Consider the following 23,780-nt stretch of genomic DNA (forward strand, 5'->3'; position numbering starts at 1 on the left):
ATAAATTTATTTGATACTTTTAGACTATTACTATTCAACAATAAATATGTATCATAGAATCATAAAGTCTGAAATAAATCTCTAAGACCCTCAGGTCCAAATATTAATCTTTGGAACTTCTTTTCTTTTCTTCTTTTCTAAAGAAGCAATGTCCAATCAAATCAATAGCCAAGTTGGACACCTGTATGTTACCAAATAATGGAAGCATGATTTATTTTTTCTACTGCACCACAAGAGGAGTAAGCAGCCAACAATTAATTCAACCCTCCACTAACTTTGGGGGATTTTGCTATAGCATTCACTTTCAGTCTGGCAAAATTATTATAGCAGCCTTTTCCAATGGGTTCTTGTGTACTAACAGAAAAAGCAACTGACACAGAAAATAATGAGCCAACTAGTTGTTTCATATTCCTGATTATCTGCAGAGATACTGTACAAAGCCCCCAGGAGTTGTTAAGAGGCCCAAAACCAGAAAAATTTCCACCAAAATATATTCTTATCAAGAGAACATGCCAGACTCAAATAGAAACAGATGGTTTCCTAACTATGTTTTCAGACATACTCGCAATACACAGACATCAGCTGGCTACTTCCCCACAGCAGCCACAGGAAACGTGGTCTCATGGTGTCCCCATCAGCTGGGGGAGGAAGTAATGGTATGATAGGGAAGTGAATATAAACCTTGGACCCCCAAATGTTCGATGGGTGCTATGCCAGATACACAGCATTTCAAGTCTGTTTGATACAAAATGTCCTGAGACACCTGGGTGCACCAAAAGGATAACATCTGCAGCTGTAAAGCCCATTTATTTTAATGCACTAGCCCTTCTATATGTAAAACATGTGCTAATGTCCAAAATATCCAGTCTTCCCAGCTTTTGAAGCACAGATTTCTGAAGCTATTGATGCATGCAAAATGAACATTCTGGCCCACTTAAGACGGGCCAAAATCAAATCAAAGCTACCTTCATCCTGTTGAAGAACAGTAGGGCTAAAAAACCAGTGTGGAAAATCTGCAGGGACATCTTGTGAATGGGCCTAATTGGAATACTTTCAACAGTTTTCAAGGAAAAGCAAATAAGTTTTATGAAAACTTCCTTTTCCAACTCATGGGGTCCTCAAGAATGAGGGAAGTGGGATTTATGCCCAACAAGCCACAGAAAACTGCATTTACAATCAAAAGAACTCAGACATCCAATACATGTTTAAAGCCTGAGTGACAGTCAGATAGTCCTCTCCAGTTACCGTACTGAGCCTATTGCAATGGGAGGTCCTCAGTTTTGTCAAGTGTTTCAGTCAGATAATAATTCTGTTATGGAATTGCTACTCACCATCTTCCGGATGGCTGCATTGGAATGGTTTGCTGCTGTCGATATCAGCTCCAGTGACTCTGCAATAAAGGTACAACAGTTATGCATTCTCTAGATTATATCTTTAATAGCACCCTGGGGGACAGGTTCACCTCTCTGAGTAGTTTTGCCTTCAAAATTAATGATACATAAGCAATTATAGAGACAATCAGTTCTGCCTGTTCAACTGATCTATGTTTCATCTTTCTCTCCTAAAAATCTAGATGAGCCAAAGCACAGAGTGACAAAGAACCCTCACTTACTAGGAGTCACCTATCAAAAGTCAAGTCTCACTTAAGTCTTCCCAAGCATATTTTTAAGACTGTTTTCCTAAAACAGGGCTTGCCTGCTTATGGCGATATGGACACTGTTTTCGTTGAGATCAAAAACTCCTTGTAATCGAGAGAAGTCCATTTCTCTTGTTTCATCATATAAACAGTCTATCTGGCTTTCTTGGCAAGAAATACACATTTAAGTACAATACAAATTTGAAACCATTCTTCCTTTCTTCCTCTGGCTACTGCAAGGATGTCTTCCTGTCTTTGTCCTTAGCCACACAATGGATTAAACTAAAAAGTTGGATGTTCCACTACCTCAAACTTCAACATATTGTCACTGTTTATTTGCCAAAGCTACTTTCATTCCTAGAGCAGGCATTCCAACCCTTTTCTTCTCAACTCCAAAAGCATTCAAAATCCTTTTGTTTGGCAATAATTTGATTAATTCAAATCTCCATTTCTACCATAGTCCTGGTTGTATCTGAAAACGTGAGGAAAAACTGCCCAAGATTTCACTGTGCTTTTAGACAGAGGCGTTTACATGTACTTTCAGCATCTTTCCTGTCTGGAGATTCTTCTGGAAGTTTCTTTAAATAGTCCTTCAGGAGAAGCTCATAACGAGGAATCCTTTGCACTGGTTCAAGCATGTGATGCTGCAAGGTCAGGTTTCCACACACCTCCTGTTTCTGTAATGGAGAGCAAACAAGAACAGAAGGGTTTCATTTTTTCCTGCCCTTGGTATATAACAGCAACGAAAAATGACCACATACAGCTAGAGGAGTGTACAGGAGCTTCGCAAGCCATTATGGATCATCAGACTCATTAAAGACCCTTAAAGACTCATCAAAAGACCCTTGAGATGATTGAGTCTAAACATAAACCTTTCACTGCCAAGGCCAACTAAATCAAGTCCCCAAGTGCAACATCTGCATGTCTTTTAAATCTCTCCAGGGACAGTGATTCCATCACTGCCCTGGGCAGCCTGAGCCAGGGCTGGACAACCCTCTCCATCAAGAAATTTTCCCCAATATCCAATCTAAACCTTCCCCTGGCACAGCTTGAGGTCATTTCCTCTTGTCCTGTTTCTTGTTCCCTGGAAGCAGAGCCCAATCTCTCCCCCATCTGCCCCTTCCTGTCAGGGAGCTGTGCAGAGCAAGAAGGCTCCTCCAGAGCCTCCTTTTCTCCAGACTGAGCTCCTTTCCCAGTTCCCTTCCCTTTTCTGAACACACTCTATCCCCTCAAACTCTTTCTTATTGTGAGGGGCTCAAAACTGACCCCAGGATTCAAGCAATGCCCAGCACAAGGGATGGGCACTGCCCTGGCCCTGCTGCCACACCAGGGCTGGAACAGGCCAAGGTGCCCTGGTCCTTCTTACCCACCTGGGCTCCTCCTGTTCAGCCACTGCCACCAGCACCGCCAGGGCCTTTCCTGCCGGCCCTTTCCAGCCCCTCTGGCTCAGCCTGGAGGCTCAGGGGCTGTTGTGACCTAAGGATAGGACCTGGCACTTGGCCTTGTTCACCTTCAGATCACTGGGCTCGGATCCAGCCTCTCCAGAGCTGGAGAGCCTGACAGCAGATATCAGATCTGGCAGATTTTATGTGAATCTTCATCCCATGTCCAGCATTTTCTGCCGATATGCAACTACCTTCTTTCAGAAGGCTCAGAAAAGCTCTTCCCATCCATGGCCCTGTGCAGCATTACTCTCTAAACTTCACGAAATCAGAATGCCCCCTGGAATGTATTGCTTGCCAGAGCTCACTGTATGAGCAGTAGACACACTGCTCACACATCAGCTTTGAAAGGCAGAGCTCTCTCAAATTCTGCTTCTTTTTCACTTGGCCAAGAAGGGGAGGAGGTTTGAGTCTGGTTACACTAAACATCATCCAATAAGGCACCAATGTGCTCTGCTTACAATGGCACTGAGTATAGCAGTGTACTTGTTTTCATAGGATCCTGTGAAGCTAAAGAATATTTCTGCTTAAAAGAGGAGAGAAGAGAATCTCAGTAAGAACCAGTAACTTGCTTTAAAGCACACAGGAAGTTTCTGCTAGCGATGTAATCTGACTCCACAGGAGCATGTTAACCACAGACACACACAAGCTCTTCTACACACAGCATTATTTTTACATCAGCCCACTAATGTGGTCTGTTCCAGTGTAAACAGCCTCTCTACAACCATGTTAATTTCACTGTGCATTTCTCAGAGAAAGGAACTTCTTTCAAGTATCTGCAATTTCCTCATAAATATTCCAGCCCACACCACACTGCTGACTCGCTCCATTCCCACAGCAAGACTGGAGATAATGGGATGAATGTCTGAGAGAAAAAATATTACCTATCCTTCCAGAAATTCAAAGGACTACATTTAATAAGTCACAGTCATCAACTTATTAGTAACATTTGATTTTTGTTTTCTGCTTTCCCTAATTTAACATAATTAGTAACAGTGAATGCCTTATGCTGTATATTATATAAACACTATTCCATTAGCAGCTTAGGTAGACAGTGCATCCCTGAAGGATCACAACACACTTCAAGTGGTATGTTGAAAGCTATCAGTGGCTTTTGATAGTGCAGAGATATGTCAGATGAGTGGACTAAACATTCTGGGTCCAATCTCTGCCTCCTGCAGCTATGATCACTGAGCAATGGAGCAAAAGGTGCAGTGTAGGTGTGACTAAATTACCTACAGTGCAATTCTGTCATCAGCAGGTTTACGAGGTGCATCTCCTGCCTGCATCGCCAGTGTCCACACTGCCTGGCAAGAGTCCTGCTCAAGCAACAGCTGCCCATGGTCTGGAACCGTGCAGACCGACAGGTGACACACATAATTTGTGTTGGAAGCTTGTTGGTAGGAAGAGACAGGTGAATTTTAGAGAAGGGAGTTACCTGTGCTGTAGGGAAAACAGTCCCAAATGGATTACCCTGCAGAAAGTCATGGCTTGCCACAGGCTGAAGACATCAAAACACAGTGCTGGTGTGCATGTCCTTAGTGGGAGCAGGATGGGTACAGGCAGAAAAAGGGTAAGAAAAGGCCCTGTAGAGTAGCAGCATGGCAGGAAAGGATTTCCCCCAGTCCTTTCTTCTCCAAACTTCTGACAAAGTCTCTGACACAGCCCTAAACCTCCACACAGGGCCTCTGCTCTCCCAGCTTGCTAGGGGATTACTTGATTCCTGACAGCTGGCCCAGCCACAGTCCTCCCATTTAGGGCAGGCAGCTGTGCTCCCTGCTCAGCTTAACCCACTCCTCGCCAGCCCTCCCCTCCCAAAGGATGGTATCTGCCTTTGCAGGACTGGCACAGGGATGCTTATGAGCATCCTGGAGCTTGCATCCCTTCAGCTGGCCCAGGGGATGAGCAGGATAGAGGAGTTTTATGGATACATCAGCATAACCAGAGCTCTTCCCCTCTCCCTGCTCAGCTTTTTGTGCAATTATGAGAAAACATAAAAATCCGTGTTAAGCACCCTCCTGTGGAGCTGATCCTGAGAGTTGCTTGCCACTTTGGAAGCCTCAGGAAAACTAGATGAACAGCATATGCTGTCAGTGACATATCCAAACTTAAGCACATCCACCTCAGAATGAAACTGTATTTATTTAAAAAAATATATAGTTAGAAATGAGGAAGACAAATCCCAAAGAGTCAGAATAACTGGGCCAAAGGTGAAGTTTCATTCTGTGATCTGATACTCCTCTTAAACCACAGAATCATAGAATGGTTTGGGTTGGAAGAGTCCTTGAAGACCATCCAGCCCAACCAACATCCATTGTCCCAGGTTGCTCCAAGCCCCATCCAGCCTGGTCTTGAACACTTCCAGGGATCCAGGGGCAGCCGCAGCTTCTCTGGGCAGCCTGTGCCAGGGCCTCACCACCCTCACAGGGAAGAATTACTTTCCAATATCCCATCTAACCCTGCCCTCTGTAAGTTTAAAGTCATATTTTAAAAAAAACCCAAAAACTTGAGTGGAATAAAATCTGTGCATGGAATCTGTGTACCAGCAAAAGAGAAGAAAGGAATGCCACTAAAATTGCATAATTTTAGTATGTCTTGTTATCTTGACAATGTGTGTCATGAACTGGGGAACAAATAAATACACTGAATCAAGTGAGGATCTCTCACTCCTGAGTGTAGCCAGCAGAAAGTTAATTTTTTCCAGTAGCCAGGAGGGGTGTGGGGCCCCAGTGTTATTGGACAACATTTCAGGTCAGTGCCAGGCTGGAAGAGAGGGTCTCCTTTCAGAGGAGAAGGTTCCTTATGGTGGAGTAAGTGCAGCACACAGTGCATTTTGGGTTATACTGGTCCTGACTAGAGGGAGTGGTCTGGGTGGCATAGCTGCAGCTGGATTGAGCTCTGCACTCTCTCTTTACTACACCTTTATTTTTACTATTAATATTGTTGATCTTTCTGTTTGTTTTCTTATCTCATTGGTGTTTCCAGTGAATTGTTCTTACCTCAACCCATGATTTTTGCCTTTTGTGCCTCCAGCTCTCCTCTTCAGATGCTCCAGGGAAAAGGGGAGGGGAAACGGGCAGAGGGAAGAAGCAAAGGAGTAAGAGTGGGGTTTTGGAGTCTCTAAACTGGAGAGTATAATTCCTAAACCATTACAATCTTCAAGTCCTATTATGCCAATGAAGAACATACCTGTATATTCTGAACAACATCTTTGAAGGAAGAGGACCGCTGCATACATGTGTTCACTATGTCCATTGCCCTGTCAAAATTCTTTACATATTCTCCATACATTTTCAGAAAAGGAGCAAGTTTCTGCAGGATATCTCCTAGTCGTGGGTTGACACTCCTATGGTAAAGAGACAGGTAAGTATTGAAATGTCTGGAAATCAATGGTATCTTCAGAGAGAAAACACAGCTCTAAGATTCCCACAGTTGTCTCCCACATGCACAAGCACTTACACATATGTGCAATCAAGACACCCTAAGTTTAGTTTAAGGTAATCTATGCAATATCCTAGATGAAACCTCAAACAGGAATCCTGTTGTACAAGGGATGACATTTCTGCCCTCATTGTTTTAAGAACAGACTGACTACACATTATTAAAGGAACATCTGTATCTCTTCTGCCCAACACAAAATCTTGTGGGAAACTTTTACTTAATAAAATAAGCTTTTCCACCACAGCCAAACATCTGAATTGGTTTTAATGCAAAGAGATAGTTTAATTTAGCGGGGTAATCCCTAGGGGCCAGTAATCCCAGGCTGGAGCAGCAGTAGCCACACATCTTTCTCTGCCAAAGTCATGGGCAGGCAGCGAGCCAGCTATTCTCCCCCAGTCTGCCTGCAAGACCCTCCAGCTGACAAGCTTCTATCCTTTTCTGACTCCCAGACTCTGCAGTTTTCCTGCCCTTTGTTACAGTTGTCCCTGCAAGTGCAAGTCAGACACAGAGATGCTGAGACTCCTTCTGGTCACTACCAAACGTATGAAGACTGGACTCAACCAGGCATGCCCTGGTCTTGTCTTAGTCAATCAGGGTACCTGGAAAGTTCAGCACTATCTGCACCTGCCACTGCAGGACACCATGCAGCCAGTGTGTCCCCTCAAATCGGGTTTCCTAGATCTGACTTACAATTAACCTTTCTACCTATCACTGCATTTCTGCCTTATCTACAACTTACAGAATCACAGAATCATTAGGGTTGGAAAAGACCTCTAAAATCAAGTCCCACCTGCAACTTCTTATAGTAGCTGAATTTTTATTGGTATTTGAAAATATTTATTTCAGCTATGGGGCCAAAAGAAGCAATTTCATTCCTTCCTAGTACTGTAATTTCATAGTACTGCAATAATAGGAGAGTGGGAATGCAGTAAGGAAAACAGCTCTGGTAATACTTGCAACTAAAAAAACACTCACAATGTATTCTGGAAGTTGTGAGTGCTCAGGCCTACTCCTTGAATCAGAAATGTTTGAGAGACTTCACAAATGTTTGAGGGTTAGTAAATAACTAACATAACTACTGCATTAACCAATAAAAAATTTGAAATTAGACTAGGCCTTATGGTTGCTACAGTTTCTTGAGAATGTATTTTTAAAATAATTGTAATGACAGCTACCTACCATTCTTGTGTAATTCTTGTTTTGAGCTCAGGAAGAAGAAATTGTCCATGGAAACAATAGATGGAAGAAATATTTGAGAAGATGCCTGTTATCACTTCAGATGAGATCCCTGCTTTGGACAATTTAGTGCAAAAAACCTGCAGAAGGCAACAAGACAGTACCAACATTTTTTTACCAAAAACAGCCCTAGACGTGCTGATTTTTGATTGCAGTTTTGCAAAGCAGACTGTTTAGAACAGAGCTGCAGATTTTGACCCCTGGTAGCCAGTTCTTGTAGTTAAGGAGGTTCACAAATCTTAAGCCCACTTTCACCCAGGGTTAGATATATCATTATAGGCTATTGAAAAAACTAGGAAAATCTGAGCTGTAATTCAAAAAATATTGAAAGTATGGAGAAGATCAGATATCTCATATTTGAGTGCAAGCTGCAAAGAACATCCAGTCCCTGAAAAGCATTTACTGCTATTTACACGAAGTAAAATAAATAATGTGATTGGGGTTTTTTTTCAGTAGGAAAAATTACACCATACTGAACAAAAGGGAAAGACATTCCCTAGATTTCTATGGTCTAGAAACAGTTTCTGTTAATCTAATACAAGCACTGTAAGTCTTCCATACAGCTCCAAGAGTTTTAGGATGAAGGGTTCTCCAAGTTACAGCTTCTAACAATATTTCTTGCCAGGTGACAGTTTTTTGGTTTTTTCTTCTACTAATTTTTAAAAGCACTTGGCTAGCAATGTCTCTCATCCTCATTTTTATTTCTTTCCTACACATTCATGGGTTTTTCTTTGAGATAATTATAGAAATGGCTGAATTGTGTAGCATCAGCTCAAAGTCTATGGGGAAGAAAGTTCAGACTTGTCGCACCAGTTTCACTTCATCACCATGTGTAAACATGATGGGCAACCATTACTAAACAGAGGGGTAAAAAAATAGCTTGCTGTAGGCACAGGACTAACACATGTGGCCTGATTTTAGTAAAACGTCAACTTCTTGCACATCAAAGAGCAATCACAGATTTAATAATTTCTTAGTGCCTTCATTATCCCTGTGATTTCCTCTCCCCATATACCCAGGGAGGAACCAAATGATGGCAGTGTCTGTGTCTTGGACTGCTGCTTTCCCATTTCACTTTCTGCCATCCCAATCCTCTGGTTCCTTTCAGAGAACCCTCTTGCCCAAATCTCGCATCTGGGACCCATGGCACACAGCCTGACAAGCAAACTCCATCTTCCACCTACACACAGTGTTTGTATTGAGCTATAGCTTAGGCAATGGACAGGAGACATCTTTGCTGCCCACTGAAAAGAGAGGAGAGTTAATTCAAAATGGAATTACCTGGTCCAAGAGATGGAGTCTTTTAACATATGCTTCTTCCGTGTGAAGCAGCTCATTGGCAATGTTGAATAGCTTTTGGGGCTCTGTACACTGAAAAAAAAGTTACAAATTACACAATCCACCTGCATCTCCACACCTAAGTTCCACTAACCGTTCTGTTTTTCATTTTTGTCAGTGGCCAAAATACTACCAGCAGAAGAGTCTGAAGTGAACGAGATTAATACATTTCAGAATCTGCTCCACGTCTCCCTAAAGATCACTTTGCTTCAGAGACATTTTAATGCTGCTTTCTAAAAGAGCAATTAGTAATGCAATCAGTGGCTGGTCAGGACATCACTTGAGTTCATTATGGCTTTATAAAAAGAACCAGAAACATCCCCTAAACCTGGAAATAAGTCTAGTTAATTTGAAAAATAAAGCAATAGACTGTAAAACAACTGTTCTCCTTTTTGGACCTAGGTCCTGTAACTAAAATGAAAACTAGAAACCAGGCTGCTTGGCCAGGTTTCTACCTTTGCCAGCATAGCATTACTCTCTACGGCATATTTCTAAGATTTTTGTGCAGCTTTAAACACAGGCCAGTTCCCTGGAAAGAATTTTCAGCAAGGTAACCCAAATTACTCATTGAAGCCTTTCATTAAGCTCATTTAAAAAAAAAAAAACAAAATGAGAAAGGACTACTTAAAAACTCTAAATACAATTTTAAAGCACTGACTTTAGGCACTGCTCAGCCAAAAGCTACATAGACCCTTCACTCAGTAAATGCTTAAAAATATCTGAATTCCTAGAATACAGGCTTGAGCTTTCCAACAATCTTTTAAAGTGTTAGCCTTTAAACACCATGCCTACATATAATGAAACCAATCCAGAACAGAGCATTGGCTGGCTTGTATTCAGGAATACAACTATGGAAAATGGGCAGCAAGGATGATCAAATGTAGGGAAACTATACTGGGCTGGATCCAGAAAAGAAAGTCAAATGCAATGAAGGTAAGAGGTGCATTAACAATTCCTGGAATGGAGAACATTGACTGGGCACAATTAATCACTATTTCTATGGGAAAACTGAAGGGCATCAAATAAAATCACCAAGGGGCTGCTTCAAGGGCTGCTTCCTCAAGAAACACGACATTGCCAGCAGTAAACTTCACACAGGTTCCCAAAAGAACCAGAAATACAAATAGAGGAAAAATTCAGCTGAAGTCTATTAAACACATGGGCAATTTCCAGTTCAGGAAGCACCTGGGTCTGTCACCAGTAGCAGTGCTCCATTCCAAGTGCCTGTCTCTGATGTTCACATTTGGGGCAAGGTCCTGTAGCTAATAACCCTGTGAGCCACCGTCAGATTGTTGAGAATTATCAAATAAAGTCTCTCTTTAAGCTTCTTCAACATTACCTTATTTTGTTTCCAAATAAAGTTGATGAGATAAATTTAAAGACCCACCCTCCACACACATTCCAACAAAGCGCAATACAACTGAAAACATCAAAGGCTTTTCAAAGAAAGACATGAACTCCAAGAAATCAGACCCACAATTATCATACGTGGAATGAGGCGCCACTTGGCATGAAGTACCCATAGCTCCATGATGCAAGTGTTTATTTGAAGCAACATCAGACTTCCTTTGAAGCAATCCCTCTATTTCCAGGCACAAATCTGAAGATAGGCAAACATGCCATGAGTGAAGTTTTGACATGGACTCTCTCTGCCCTGCCTCTCAAATTTTTCTAAGTCAATTCAAATACTATTTTAAGCTCTTTCAACATGTTACACACCATCCTGCTCTGTTCACTATGTATTAATATTCAGGGAAGAAAAAAAAAAACAAAAAAACAAGAAAACCAAAAAACAAAAAACCCAAAAAACCCAAAAAAACTCGCAGCACAATAAGTTTTGAAATTGTTCCAAGCAAATACATCTTATTACAGTTTACACTGACGTGCACTGCTGCCCAGTCAAACCAAGTAACTACATGGATCTCTCACTGAGAACAAATTTATCTGCTGGTATTGCTGGGCACAAAGGAGCGCTCAAGTGAAAGGCACTGATGTAACCAGCTGACATGCCAGCCACCAAGAGCATCCTTTGAATTGTTTGAATTCAGAATTGGAAAAATATTTATTTCCAACCATATACATTTGTACTCAGAAGTAAATCTTTACATAGCACAGGCACTTTTTAACCTCCTGACATTCACCATCTGCAATTCAGTTTATATTTCAAGAAAACTTGCTGACATCTGCTTGAATACCAAACAACGGCTGAACAGGCTCAGCTTGAGCTCTCTGCTAGGCAGAGACAGGCACATTTTTCAGACAAATTTATAACATATTTGCCTATGGGCATAACATTTTGAAAGAAATTGTAGATTAATTAAATGTGAGGCAGTTCCATTCTTCTAACTTCATTTTGTGCCATGGTGGGATAGCTTTAACAAAGCCTGAGCCATCATTCAGTTTGCTAGGAACAAGATAATTCATGGTCCGTGTTTCTAAAGGAAAAGTAAAACAAATCTGCAAACTGAGATTATACTCTGTTTTGTGCAGTGCCCTTGCTGGGTGACTGCTCACCACAGCCACAGCATCTCCTGTGCAGTCATTCACTAGAACCTTACATCTGCTGCAAAACCTGGATGGAACAGTGTGGCTGGTGGTGTGATAAGAAAGATGAGAAAACTGAAGAGGGAGGTGTTGACTTCACAACACAGAAAGTTCCCTCCAGTGCTCAAAGCAGCATGATGCATTTTCACTTCTTTGTGAAAGATTCAAAAATTCATTTTCAGCTGCAACTGTCCATAAAACATTTTAAATAAAAATAAACAACAGCCTGAAATCAAACATAACCAGTTTCTCATGAAGGTCAGATTCACACTTGGAATGCATTTGCACCTCAAATCTTGCAGCAACCATTTTTCATACAATGGGTATAAACAACAACATTCAGTCAGCATCTGTCTCACACAGGGCTTTCTGCAAATCTTGCAAGAGAGCTGCTGGGATGGAGCTTAGGTTAAAATCATAAATGGTTATGTTTCAAAACCCCACCAGTCAGCCCTGCAAAGAGCACAAAAAGTCCCAGAAAGATTATAGACTACTTCCTACTCAACAATGCTGAAAACAATACGGAAACTTATCCTATGCTTGGTTGTCTTTGTTGCACTGAAATCACATTTCCCTAAAGATATTTAAACCAAATATGATGACGATGGCATATCTGAATTTTCTCAACAAACATTATGACTAAAACATTGACATACGGACTTTTTTGTAAGAATATACATGGAGATAATCTCACACAAAGGTGATAGTAGCAGGACTGTAAGCCAAATTTTACAACACACACTCAACAATGAAATCAGATGTGAAACTCCAGCCACATACAGGCAGAATGGAAGCATTTGTTCATGAATGCATGAAACCCAAGTGGGGCTCCACTGTTACTATTAACACAGCAGGAAGCAGGACAGAGGGACAAAAGCACTCTTTGGTGATTACAAATGAGCATATATTACTCTTAGTGAAAAAATGCCTAAACAAAACCTATGAAGCACTGATACCCCTCCCAGAAGCATTACTCAGGCTCTCAGGCAGTCAGCACAAGTCTTGGGACTTTGGAGGACAGTCCCTCAGTCTTACCTTCATGTAATTTCTTTGATTTTTATTTTGATAAAAGATAACTGGAAATCCCAGTAAGTCACTCCTGAGATTTTAAAACGTATTTGTACTAACAGAGAGCCCTGTTAGACTGCTGCAGATGACTGCATAACTAAGCCTAGACTACATAAAACAATACCACTCACATATCAGACAAGGTTACCTTCCCCAGCCATGAGCTGTGTGCAAGCTTGGGTGGAAGACAGAGAGATAACTCAAGTAGAAAAGAATAGTTATTCATGAACTTCACTTACACTGATATCCTAGGAGTTACTGAGCCATCATTAAATTACTCTGCAGTTGTACTTATGCTCCTCCTCCAACTATAACAGCTTTCATATTTAATGAGACCACTGGTTACCTTCATGTTGCAGCTGCAAAGACTCGTATTAGGGGTAGGAGGCAGAATGCAGGAAAAAGACTTTCCCAACTTAAGGCTTTTTGAAGGAGATGAGGTCTCCCCAGCTCCCAAGCCAACATTCTCTCTTCTTTCCAGCAGGAAAATTATCCGTTTTGTCAAGGGTGATGTGAAATTCCAGCCTAAGAATAACCATGGAACAATTCAACTTTGAATCACATTAGCTCTCCTTGTGGAAAGCTATGGCCCTTCACTCTAATCCTGAGTCCATAGTGCCCCAAATCTGCAACAGAATCCAAGCAGGGAGCAGGAAATGACCTCAAGTTATGACAGAGGAGGTTTAGACTGGATATTAGGAAAAAGTTTCTTCACTGAGGGGTCAGGCATTGGAAGAGGCTACCCAGGGAAGTGGCGGAGTCACCACCCATGTAAGTGTTCAAAAAACAGGTAAATGTGGTTCTTAGAGACACAGTGTAGTGGTGGACCTGTCAGTGTTTGAGTAGTGGCTGGACTCAATGATCTTGGAAGTCTTTTCCAGCAGTAACGATTCTGTGATTTTATGTGGACACTTGACACAGAAATTGGCTTCACCCAATGTGTCCCCATAAGAGGGCACAATCTTTACACTGAAGAAGAGGCAGCTGCTCTCTCAGCCTTCCTCCTCTATGTGACTGCAAAAACAAGGTGACTTAGTGCAGCTTGGTGAGCCTCAAAACTGCCTTTTGGAAGGGGAAATAAATTCAAACTGCATGGGAAAACTTGCAGTGCATCACATAAATGCACCACAGGAGAAAGGGTAATACAAAAAACCCAAAACAAATTAGTTTTCTTCTGGAGATACATCTCATAAATTCATCAGGTGAGCTCCAGAGAATTACAGCCTTATAACTTTGGGTTTTGTCATCCTTATTTCCTCCTGTATGGACACATAGCCTAAGGAACAAGACTCAAAAATACCCATCAAACCATTGATGCCATCCAGAACAGTGGTATTTGTCAACAAAGCATGTCTTAATCATATGGTAAGTGTCAGCTTGGGGTTGACACAATTGGTTTCATAGCATTCCTAGTCCAAACTGTAAATTTCATTACCAGAATAAAGATTTTTTAATGTAATATATTATTTTACAGGAGTTGGACTGTGATGATTGTTATTGGTTCCTACCAACTCAGGAAATTCTACAATTCTAGGCTTTCTTGCTAGCCTGTTGCAACTAATAACATATCTTTTAAATACTATTTCAGTGGCACACATGCACATACATGCACATTATGAATATAAAATAATTAAAGTATGTCACAGTGTCTGTATGTAGGCATAAACACACTTGTCAAGCTCTGAGGTACAGAACTTGAATGCCATTTTCATCATTCTTTTCTAGTCACCAGATGATTGACGTAGAAACTAAGAAATGCATTCTAATGTCCATATTTCCCAAGGGACAAGCCCTTGACAGACACAAATCATTGTATACTTGGTGATTTCAACACAGCCACCCAAGCTGTAAAAACTGAGGTGTGGACACTGCACTTCACTGCACCTACAGATCATTAGCTGCGGCTGCTCATTATATTCTTCAAAACACAAAAATCCCACATATTAACTTTACTGTCATCATAGCTTGGGGGGGGAAAAAAACCGTAACAAACTCAAACACCCACAAATACAAACAAAAAGATCCACCAAACAAAAAGTGCAAAAAGTGGAATATTTTGCAGATAATTTGCAATATTCTGTTCTGTTTTTCTGGAAAAATCTAATCCCTTTTAACAGCACTATTTCTAAAAATAATTGCCTTGATAAGCAGATAATCAAAGGAATCTGTCTTTAATCATACATAGATGCTGCAAACACACAACAGCCTGCACTACATTAGTCTGGAATCAAGGAAAAATGTCTTTTCCAGTGTCATGGTTTGACACTGGCACAATGCCAGTGCCCCCATGAAAATTCAACCTCTCAATTGAATGCTGTGAAATGGGATCGAGAACAGAGCAAAGCAGGCCCAAGCTTAATAACAAGAGAAAAAAAAACTTTATTAAGCCACTACTACTATACTACTATAAAAGGAAAAAGAAAGAAAAAACACACACAAAACTGAAAATTAAAACCTTCCAAAGCATTCCTCCTCCCACCACCAACTCCAACAAACCACAGTGAGACACAATCTGGACCCCAATCAGGTTTCCACCCTCCAGACAATCGATACTCAGTCCATTGAGGGAGAGAGGAGCCCCTCCTGTGCCACAGACCCCCCAAGAAACACAGCTGCCACATCCTGTGCTTCCATGTCACCACATGGCACCGCCCGGAGAAAAAAAAAAGTTTGTCAATGGTGACCCTCTCCTTTCCATGCACAGTGCTCTCACCACCAATGCATGGATGGACAGACTGCTTTTAGGATTTTTCCTTTCAAGGATGCCCTGCCAAGAGGGGAAAAAACAACAGTTCAGTTTTTTTCATTTTTGGGACCGCAGTCTCCCCCATTTTCCCCTGGGGCCGAGGATCCAAGAACAAAGATATTCTTCTCTTCTTCTTCTCTGAAGACATGGGGCACCACCACAAGCCTCCCTAACTTTTCTCTGTTTGCTCCACTTCTGTCTTTTCCCAGCTGAAGCAGGTCTCTTTGGCTCACCGGCACCCTCCTAAAATACAGTCTCTCTTGGAGGAGAAAATCAGTTCAGTCTGTGGCTACCAAGAAAAAGTCCAGCCAAAAAACCACTCCATCATCTCCTCCCACCTAGAATTTCTCCTTCCAACATCCCAGGGTCCAAGCTGTCTCTCTTCCTCTCTTTCAAACTAAGGAGGAGAAAAATTTCACAAAGCTTCCATTTCTCAGGAAGGGTTAAAAGTCCCGACTCCCAGAGATGGCTCGCTGCCCAGGCTCCAGCTCCCACAGCCCGGCTGGGCACCTTGCGGCCCCCCGCTCTTCTCCTTCCCCGCGGTGAACTGCTGACAAACCGCCGCTGTCTCTTTCTCTCTCTCTAGAGAGAGAGACTCTGGGGGGAACGGAGACATCCCGGATTTCTCCACCCTTCCATCTGCAGGGGGTTCCAGCCCCCTCCACCCTTCAGCCTACCTCAGTCAGGCCATGGGCCTTCCCCTCCCGCACCCAGCCACGGATGGGCAGGGGAGAGTCCTGCACTGCACCCTGACCAGAACCAAAGAGAGCGAGTTCTCCTGGGAATTCTGCTTTTAACCCCTTTGTGTTCTCAGAGGCATGTCCACCTTCAATTTGTCAATATCCAAATTGACCTCTTCCTTCCGAGAAAATTCTTTTTTCTGTGTCAAACCACGACATCCAGCTACAGTTTCCCAAAGAGTAATTTGACATAACTACCATTAAAACAACTTCTTTGCACTCAAGAAGTGGTCACACCAACAAAAGCACAGGTTTCTGTAAAAAAAACCCTCTAAATTTTGGGTGAGACAAGATTCTGATCCTGCCCATTCTACTTGGACACAAGGTCCTGACCCTGCAAGATGCACTACCCAATTAACTCTCTGAATAACACAAAGTTCCATGGAAAAGAACATGCTCTAGGAAGATGAACCTAGACAAAGCCAAGCAACAAACACAAGGTAGGAGTCTTCACCTACAAAAGTATTTGAAGTTTAACAGCTAACCCCTGGCTGTGATGGATTCTCTTAGATAAAACCTTTTGAAGCAAGCTGGCAACCTTTCTAAAAAACTATCTAGGTCAGGAACAAGTTAGGACCTGCATAAAGCAGGAAACAATACTGACTTATCATCATCCTTTGATGAAAAACCAACCAAACAAATTATCCAAACAATGTATGAAAGCGATGCAAGTGTCAGGAACTGGTTTCTGAGGACTCAATAGCAACAAACAAATTCCCTTACCTTGTTTACATCCAAGTACTCTAACTTTGGCACTTCTGCTATCTCTTGCTCCTCACTGCTTCCTTCATCAATATCACTGTCGTCATCCTGCATGGAATCTCTCTTCTGCTCCACAGAGGAAGGTTTGGTGCCCTTTCTGTCAGGTTCCATCTCTCCTGGATTCCCAGCCATGCTGGGCTTCTTCTGCTCTGCTCCTTCTTCACTGGGGAATGTTTCCCCAGCTACACTACAGGAAGGACTGTCAATGCCACTGTCTCTGTTGGGAATTTTACCATTCCCATTCAGTTCTGCAGTTGAGTCCTTAGTGCCAAGCTCTACTTGGGACTCTTTGCTCACAGTCACAACAGTACAATCTTCATGGCTTTTGTTATCACCTATGCTCAGCTCTTTAATTTTCATTATATCTGAGTTAGTTAGATCTGTGCTGCACAGTATGTTGGGCTCAGCTTCATCCAATTCAGTTTTGTCATTTGTGGAAGAGTCACTGGAAACCACTGTGTCACAGTCACACAAGCTCGTCTGCTTGGATGAGTCCAGGCCAGGTTCCATCTTAAGAGCTAAATTTAGCTGGTTTCTTTGAAGAATATGTACAGGTTGCCTGTGGGTGAAGAGAAAGCACTGCAGTCATATAAACACTCAGGTTTCACAAGTAGCCTGAAAGAGAGGGTCTGATTGCCATTTTATTCAAGTTGTATTTCTTGCACCCCACTGACAATCCCAGAAGGCAAGAGCATGCACATTGCAATAATAATGATCACCCAACAACACCCAACGAAAAAAATTCACCCCTACATTCTACTGAAATGGCACCACCAGAATCCTAGCCTTTAGTGCTTTTCATGTCACTTTGAAGAACGGTCTGGTTTGAGGCTTTGGAGAAGAAGAAATTGCCTTTAAAAAGAAGCAATTGGGTCTGGGCTTATTTAAATAGAAACTCTCATTCTTCAACAGAACCAAGCCGCTTTGACAAAGTGTTTTCTACCAGAGAGGATGTGTTGAAGCATGAGAAGGCACTACTTTTCCTTTCTGAAAGACACTAGGTTCACCCAGGTGATAACACTCCGAGGCACAATACGATGCCTGCCTCCATCTCCCCCTTTGTGGAAAAAAACCCATCGCTTAGCTCCATTAGGCAGATTTGTTCTTCAGGAAAAGTTCTCATATGCTTGTAAAATGAGCTGGTTTTACAGCAAAATACATATATTTTATCCGATTTAGTGTCTTTCATTACAAAGGTTTAGAACAGCTGCTGTTCTGCATGACATTGTTTCACAGTACCCTCTACCCTTCCCTGCCTCCAAGAAGCAAGAGCTGATGTTTATTGTATCTTGGACAGAAAACTCAATTATTTAATATCAAAACGATTAAGTTTCTATTACATAATTCCCACATTGAGCCAACTTATCGAAAGCAGACTGTGGGCTACTAGCCTGTGTTAGACCAAATTCAGCAGGTCTTAAGCTCCTTAAGCATGACTGAATGTTACAAACTGAAATTTGCAGCTTTTATTAAAAATATACTTTGTCCTCAGTGAAACTTTTCCAGTAGAAAACATCCCAAGAGGACTTTCCATGGGATCATTACAATTAATGTTTTCTACTATTATATTCTAAGTTTAAAATGCAGAAAAGAGAGAGGAGAGTGGATCTGGCAAAGCCATATTTACCTAATACTTTCAAATTTCTCAATGAGCGTGTTGACTCCTGCTGATATTGGTATTTCTTCCTCTCCAGGTGCTAAGCTCCTTGATGACTTGGGATCAGCTGGCAAAGGCCGAGATGGTGCAGGAGGAATTCTTTCCTGCCCAGGTTTGAGATGGACAGGCTTAGGAGGTACTAATGAAAGAGAAGGGAAAAAACAGGAGGATAAATCTCCATCTTCTTTATCCTAAACTGGGAACAAAATCCAGACCAAGAGGTATGTATTCTTTCCTCATTTTTTATGAGTGGCACAAGTGCAGTCGTGAAGTATTGCTTCCAAAGCAATAGCAGCTAAAGAAAAATGACAGGCTTCTATTTTGTGTTTCTACAGCTGGCTTCGCCGTGCTAACAAATCAAGTGGCTTGCAGCACTGCACTGCTTCCTCATTACCAAACAGGATGCACAGCTTACGCTTCAGTTTGCAAGTTTGCTTGCCATCTCAATCACACTAACGAGCTTCCCCTTCCATGACTTCTCTGGCACCCCACTGAATGTCTTATATTGGGGAAAAAAAGGTAGAAGGATGAACCACATCCCAAAATAAACTCTCGAAACCCAACCCCAGCATGGATTTCAGTGCCTTGCGTTTGCTTGGTCCAAAATGCCACAGGCTGAACATAATGGCTTTTCTTCCTGTCATTCTCCCTCCCCCCTCTCTTCTGTGGTATAGTAGTGTTCACAAATTTCCTTCCTCTTTTGGTTCTGTGTTGAGTTGCATATGGTATAAATAAAACAAGTATTGTAAGAACACTCACATTCTGCTTCAGGACTCACAAGGAGGCCAAAGTACAAAGTTTAATACAGTATTTTTTAAAATCGGCATTAAAATGTAATGTCATTCTGAAAAAATTATTCATCTCTTCCACTGGTTGCAGAGTAAATGATTTAGCATACACAGGCAGTAACTCATGGCAACAGGCTCCCATGTTGTCATGGTTTCATATAGGGAAAACAACTCCCATAGGAAGAACTGACATTGGAAGACAGGAAAACTGGCTGTGGGATTGTTCCCAAAGCACACACTGCATGGAGTAGGACTGCCAAGTGTGCCCTCCAATCTAGACTATCCAATGAGTTGACATATTAAATGAGGAAATTCTAACTTCATGTTGTATTAAAAAACATTTTCGAAAACAGTTTCTTTCAACCATTTCTGACTCTGATTATTCAGCTGGGACATGTGACCAGCATTGTAATGGGGCTTGAGTTAACAATTGCTCTGAATGTAATGCCAGGGTTACTTGTTTTAGGAGGATAAATAGAGGCATATGCACCCAAGAAGTCAATTTCAATTGTCTCTTCCTTGCAGAAGGCTCTGCATCTGTTCTGAGATCCCTATCAGCTCAGATGTCTTCCTTGCTCCAGTGGATGAGCAGCTGTCATAGTAGTCCATAGCCAGACAGTGTGTGAGGTCAGTGATGAAGAAGTGTTAAACCATTTTGGCGTTCTGAGTATAGGTCAGACTTTAAACTTCCTACATTACTGAGTTTATTTCAGCATGAAATAATAAAATCAAACTTTCTAAGGATTTGAGCTTTAAGAGGACACTTCCTATCAGAGGACTGATTTGCCCAGTCTCCAAAACCATCTGAAATACCTATCCTAAAATAAAGGTGCTAAAGTCCAATTCTGAAAAGACCTGTACAAGCCCTATCTTACACAGGAATAACAGGGAAACAGGAAAAGAAAATCTTCTTGCAAATAAATGGGATGGTGAAGATGTGTTTTGTTCAACAGGTTATCAAGTGCACACCATGTGACCAGTGAGCATCTAGCCATCTTTCTCCATGTAAAAATAAAAAAACAACCAAAAAACAAGTATCCATACAGCCTTCTGGCCCATCTACCAAAGACAAGCTCTGCAATCCCCACAGAGAGTGCAGCAGGCAGACATGTCAGAACCTACCCCACATACCCCATCAGGCCTTCAAAACTGGCCCTGATCCATACACCCAAAGGTTTTACAATAATATCAAAGCATTTACACTAGGTCTCACTGCTGTCCATGTAAACATTTGATGTCTTTCTTGTTAGTGGATTCATCTGAATCACCTCAGACAACACACTCTGCACTGGACCAAAAGGAAGAAGGAAAACATTTTTGTTAATTCTGAATTTTTACCTACTGAAGTAATGTTGAGAAATGGAGAATTCAGCATGGAGGCAAAGCCACTACTGAGGACTACTTGGCAAGCAAAATTTCAGCCACACCAGATGTTCAAGGCCACCTTGGTTCAAGGCCAAGTGCACCTGGGTCAGGACAATGCCAGATGCAGACTGGGTGGAGAATGGATCAAGATTAGCCCCGCGGCAAAGCACTTTGGGGTGTGGTTGTCAAGATGTTCGACATGACCTGAGCACGTGCACTGACAGCCCAGAACCTCGCCGTGTCCTGGACTGCATCCCCACTTGCAGCATGAGCAGCAGATTCTCTGCCTCTGCTCCATTCTGATGAGACCCCGACCTACAGCTCTTGGGCCCCCAAAACAAGAACGACGTTGACCTGTTGAAATCAGTCCAGAGGTGCTGCAAGGGCTGCAGCCTCTCTGCTCTGGAGATGGGCTGAACGAACTGGCAGGGTGTTCAGTCTGGTGAAGAGAAGACTCCAGGAAAAGCTTAGAGCCCTTCCCAGTGCATAAAGGGGCTCCAAGAAAACTGGAGAGGGACTTTGGACAAGAGCCTGGGGCACCAGGACAAGACAGAATGGCTTCCTGACTGACAGCAGGGTTAGATGGCATATTAGGAATTAATTCTTCCCCACGAGGGTGGTGAGGCCCTGGCACAGGTTGCCTGGAAGAGCTGTGATTTCTCTGTCCCTGGAAGTGTCCAAGTCAAGTTGGACATGGCTTGGAACAACCTGGTCTAGTGGAATGCATCCCTGCCTATAGCAGGGGATGGAACAAGATAACCTCTAAGTTTTCTTTCCACCCAAACTGTGATTCTGTGGCTCTAATTAAAGTAGAAGTTTGCTACATGGAAGATACCAACATTACAAAGCACTTTCAGCTGTTGCCTGAAGGCTGAAGCCACATGCTGGAAAGCTATTTCCTCATTCCTCCTTCTCCTGAAGGTTTTACACAGCAGCTCATGGCTTCAAATCAAGCTAACTAGGGCCCCTCCAACTTTCTGAAATACACACATAGAAAAACCAGTTTACATCTTCAGTGATTGGAAATCAGTGCCCACGAACACAACAGCAAAGCATTTGCACCAGATCAATTAATTCCAGTTCTTACTGAACAGACACTTTCACTATTCCTTTTTCTTGCCAGTAATAACAACAGTCATGGAACAACTACTAACTAAACTTGGGCTACCAAGACCTCTAGGTGAAAGCTCGATAAAGACACAGACCATGTGAGATGTGCCAAGCATGAAGTAGTATATTAATTTAATGTTTAAGGTTTACTTCCAGAAGCAGAAAATACAATGCTTTCTTTGTTGTTGTTTAAGGCTGAATTGCTTTTGTATAGATATTTTAATTGGGAGGGGGTGGTAATGTAATGGCTCAGTGTGTACAACACAAAAAAATCTTTTTCAGATGACAATGACCATCTATCACATGGACCCATATCTTCTAAACATTTTGGTTTATGAACTTAATATCTTCTTGAGGCTTAGCTTCCTTTGTTCCAAACAGCTCTCAAGCTCCATGCTTTTTGCATCCCCTATTCCCTTGAGGCAAGCACCCATTACAAACATAAGTGTAATCAATTCTACAAAGCACGGGGTGGTGAGAGTAGGACTCTTGGCAAACTAGCATTAAAAAGACAGACCACATGTCATTTCACTGATGAAGAAACATGAAACAATTTCTACTTTTTCAAGAAATTTCCTGCAATCTTTTTTGCAGAATTCAGAAGCCCGGGGAGACAAGAACAGCTAGAGACCAGCTGGAACATGCTACTTCCTGGCTCAGTATCTTCCATCATACTTTTGGTTTTCCACCTATTGGACTATTAGCTGGCAGTTCTGTGGAAGTACCATAACCCACAGGTGATTGGTTTAGCTTCTACTTCATATTTTCAAAATACATTTGTTCCATTTAGGCATTTCCTGTTGCCATATGTAGTTGCAATAAATGGAAAACAGACCAGGTTTTAACAATAAGATATTATTACCTAAAATAAGTCTAAAAAAATTATCCAAAATATAAACAATGTTGTTAAATTCAACTTACACTTCACAGCTGCAGGACAAGAAATATAAAGTGACAAGTTAAGTAATTGGTTATTGCTGAATCAATTTCTTCTTGAAGGCTTCTCTAAGTGGTTATCTAACATTGGAAAATGAAGATAATAAAACCATACCAGCTATACATTACAATGTAAAAATAACTATTTTGCTGTGACTCAAATTGAAACAATTTTAAAATATTATACTTCCTGTACAATAGAAATGTGCACAATTTCAAGAAGGACAAAGCCACTTACCTTGGGGTTTCTGTAGAGGATGCATTTTGGCCAGTGCAGTTTTGGTTTTCGGCTTCCTTCCAGCCTGATGGAGACATTGCCCTGAGCTGATGTGCTGCAGTTCCCCACATGCTTCCAACACAGGATTGGAGTCAATGTGACACTTGATTTGAAAAGGAGAGCAAGGGCAACCTAAAGGAAGGAGGGAAAGAAGTTAGTCTTTGTTCTATTGATCCTGAAGAAAATTTTTGCTACTTCTGGAAGTATATCACTCATCCAAGTTCCTGAAGAAGGGAAGAGGGAAAGGAGAGGGTTGAGCCATTCACTCACAAGTTATTACAACCAATATACCAGCATTAATTATCCTGTTAAACTGCCTGATAAGCCAGGCAGAATTTATTCAATCCTGTCTTTAATTAATTGTTTACTTCTTTACCACAGACGCCCAAAATAAAAGAGCAAATCTAAAAGTTAAGAAGCATTTCAAAATTATTTCTCCAAACAGAAATACAAGTGTTATAGCATATAATGTTCTGTTACTTGATAAAATATAACTGTATTAGGATGATTCAGAAATATGTTCCACGTGGTGGGAATGGTACAAGTGACAGTTCTTCAAATTTAATCACTCAAGTTGCATCTTATCCCAATTTATTACTCCTCCTTATATAAAAGATTAACATGGCTGCAAAAGCTCCAGTGTAGAAGATGCCATTAAGATTCAGTCCAGTGGCAATAGAGGGAAAGAAGTGAT

General features: G+C 41.7%; 1 protein-coding gene across 20 annotated transcripts in view; it reads right to left on the minus strand.

The window, feature by feature from the left end:
• The window catches only part of FGD3 (FYVE, RhoGEF and PH domain containing 3), a 96,439-nt gene that overhangs the window by 23,835 nt on the left and 48,824 nt on the right, over positions 1 to 23,780 (minus strand). For 15 of the 20 annotated variants that reach the window (XR_003962610.4, XR_012057854.1, XM_072934625.1 and 12 more), the window contains 8 exons: positions 23,048 to 23,218; positions 18,581 to 18,749; positions 16,915 to 17,512; positions 9,037 to 9,126; positions 7,699 to 7,835; positions 6,268 to 6,424; positions 2,175 to 2,313; positions 1,332 to 1,390 (listed from right to left, as the gene is read on the minus strand). Coding sequence is in view for 18 of the 20 variants with exons in the window: in XM_072934625.1 (XP_072790726.1) it covers positions 1,332 to 1,390; positions 2,175 to 2,313; positions 6,268 to 6,424; positions 7,699 to 7,835; positions 9,037 to 9,126; positions 16,915 to 17,512; positions 18,581 to 18,749; positions 23,048 to 23,218 (1,520 nt within the window). In the remaining 2 variants the exon portion in view is untranslated. The remainder of the gene's footprint in view (positions 1 to 1,331; positions 1,391 to 2,174; positions 2,314 to 6,267; positions 6,425 to 7,698; positions 7,836 to 9,036; positions 9,127 to 16,914; positions 17,513 to 18,580; positions 18,750 to 23,047; positions 23,219 to 23,780) is intronic. The other 5 variants (XM_041718788.2, XM_041718785.2, XM_041718789.2 and 2 more) reach the window with 2 other exon arrangements.

Source organism: Taeniopygia guttata, chromosome 12, assembly GCF_048771995.1.
Source record: "Taeniopygia guttata chromosome 12, bTaeGut7.mat, whole genome shotgun sequence".
NCBI lineage: Eukaryota > Metazoa > Chordata > Aves > Passeriformes > Estrildidae > Taeniopygia > Taeniopygia guttata.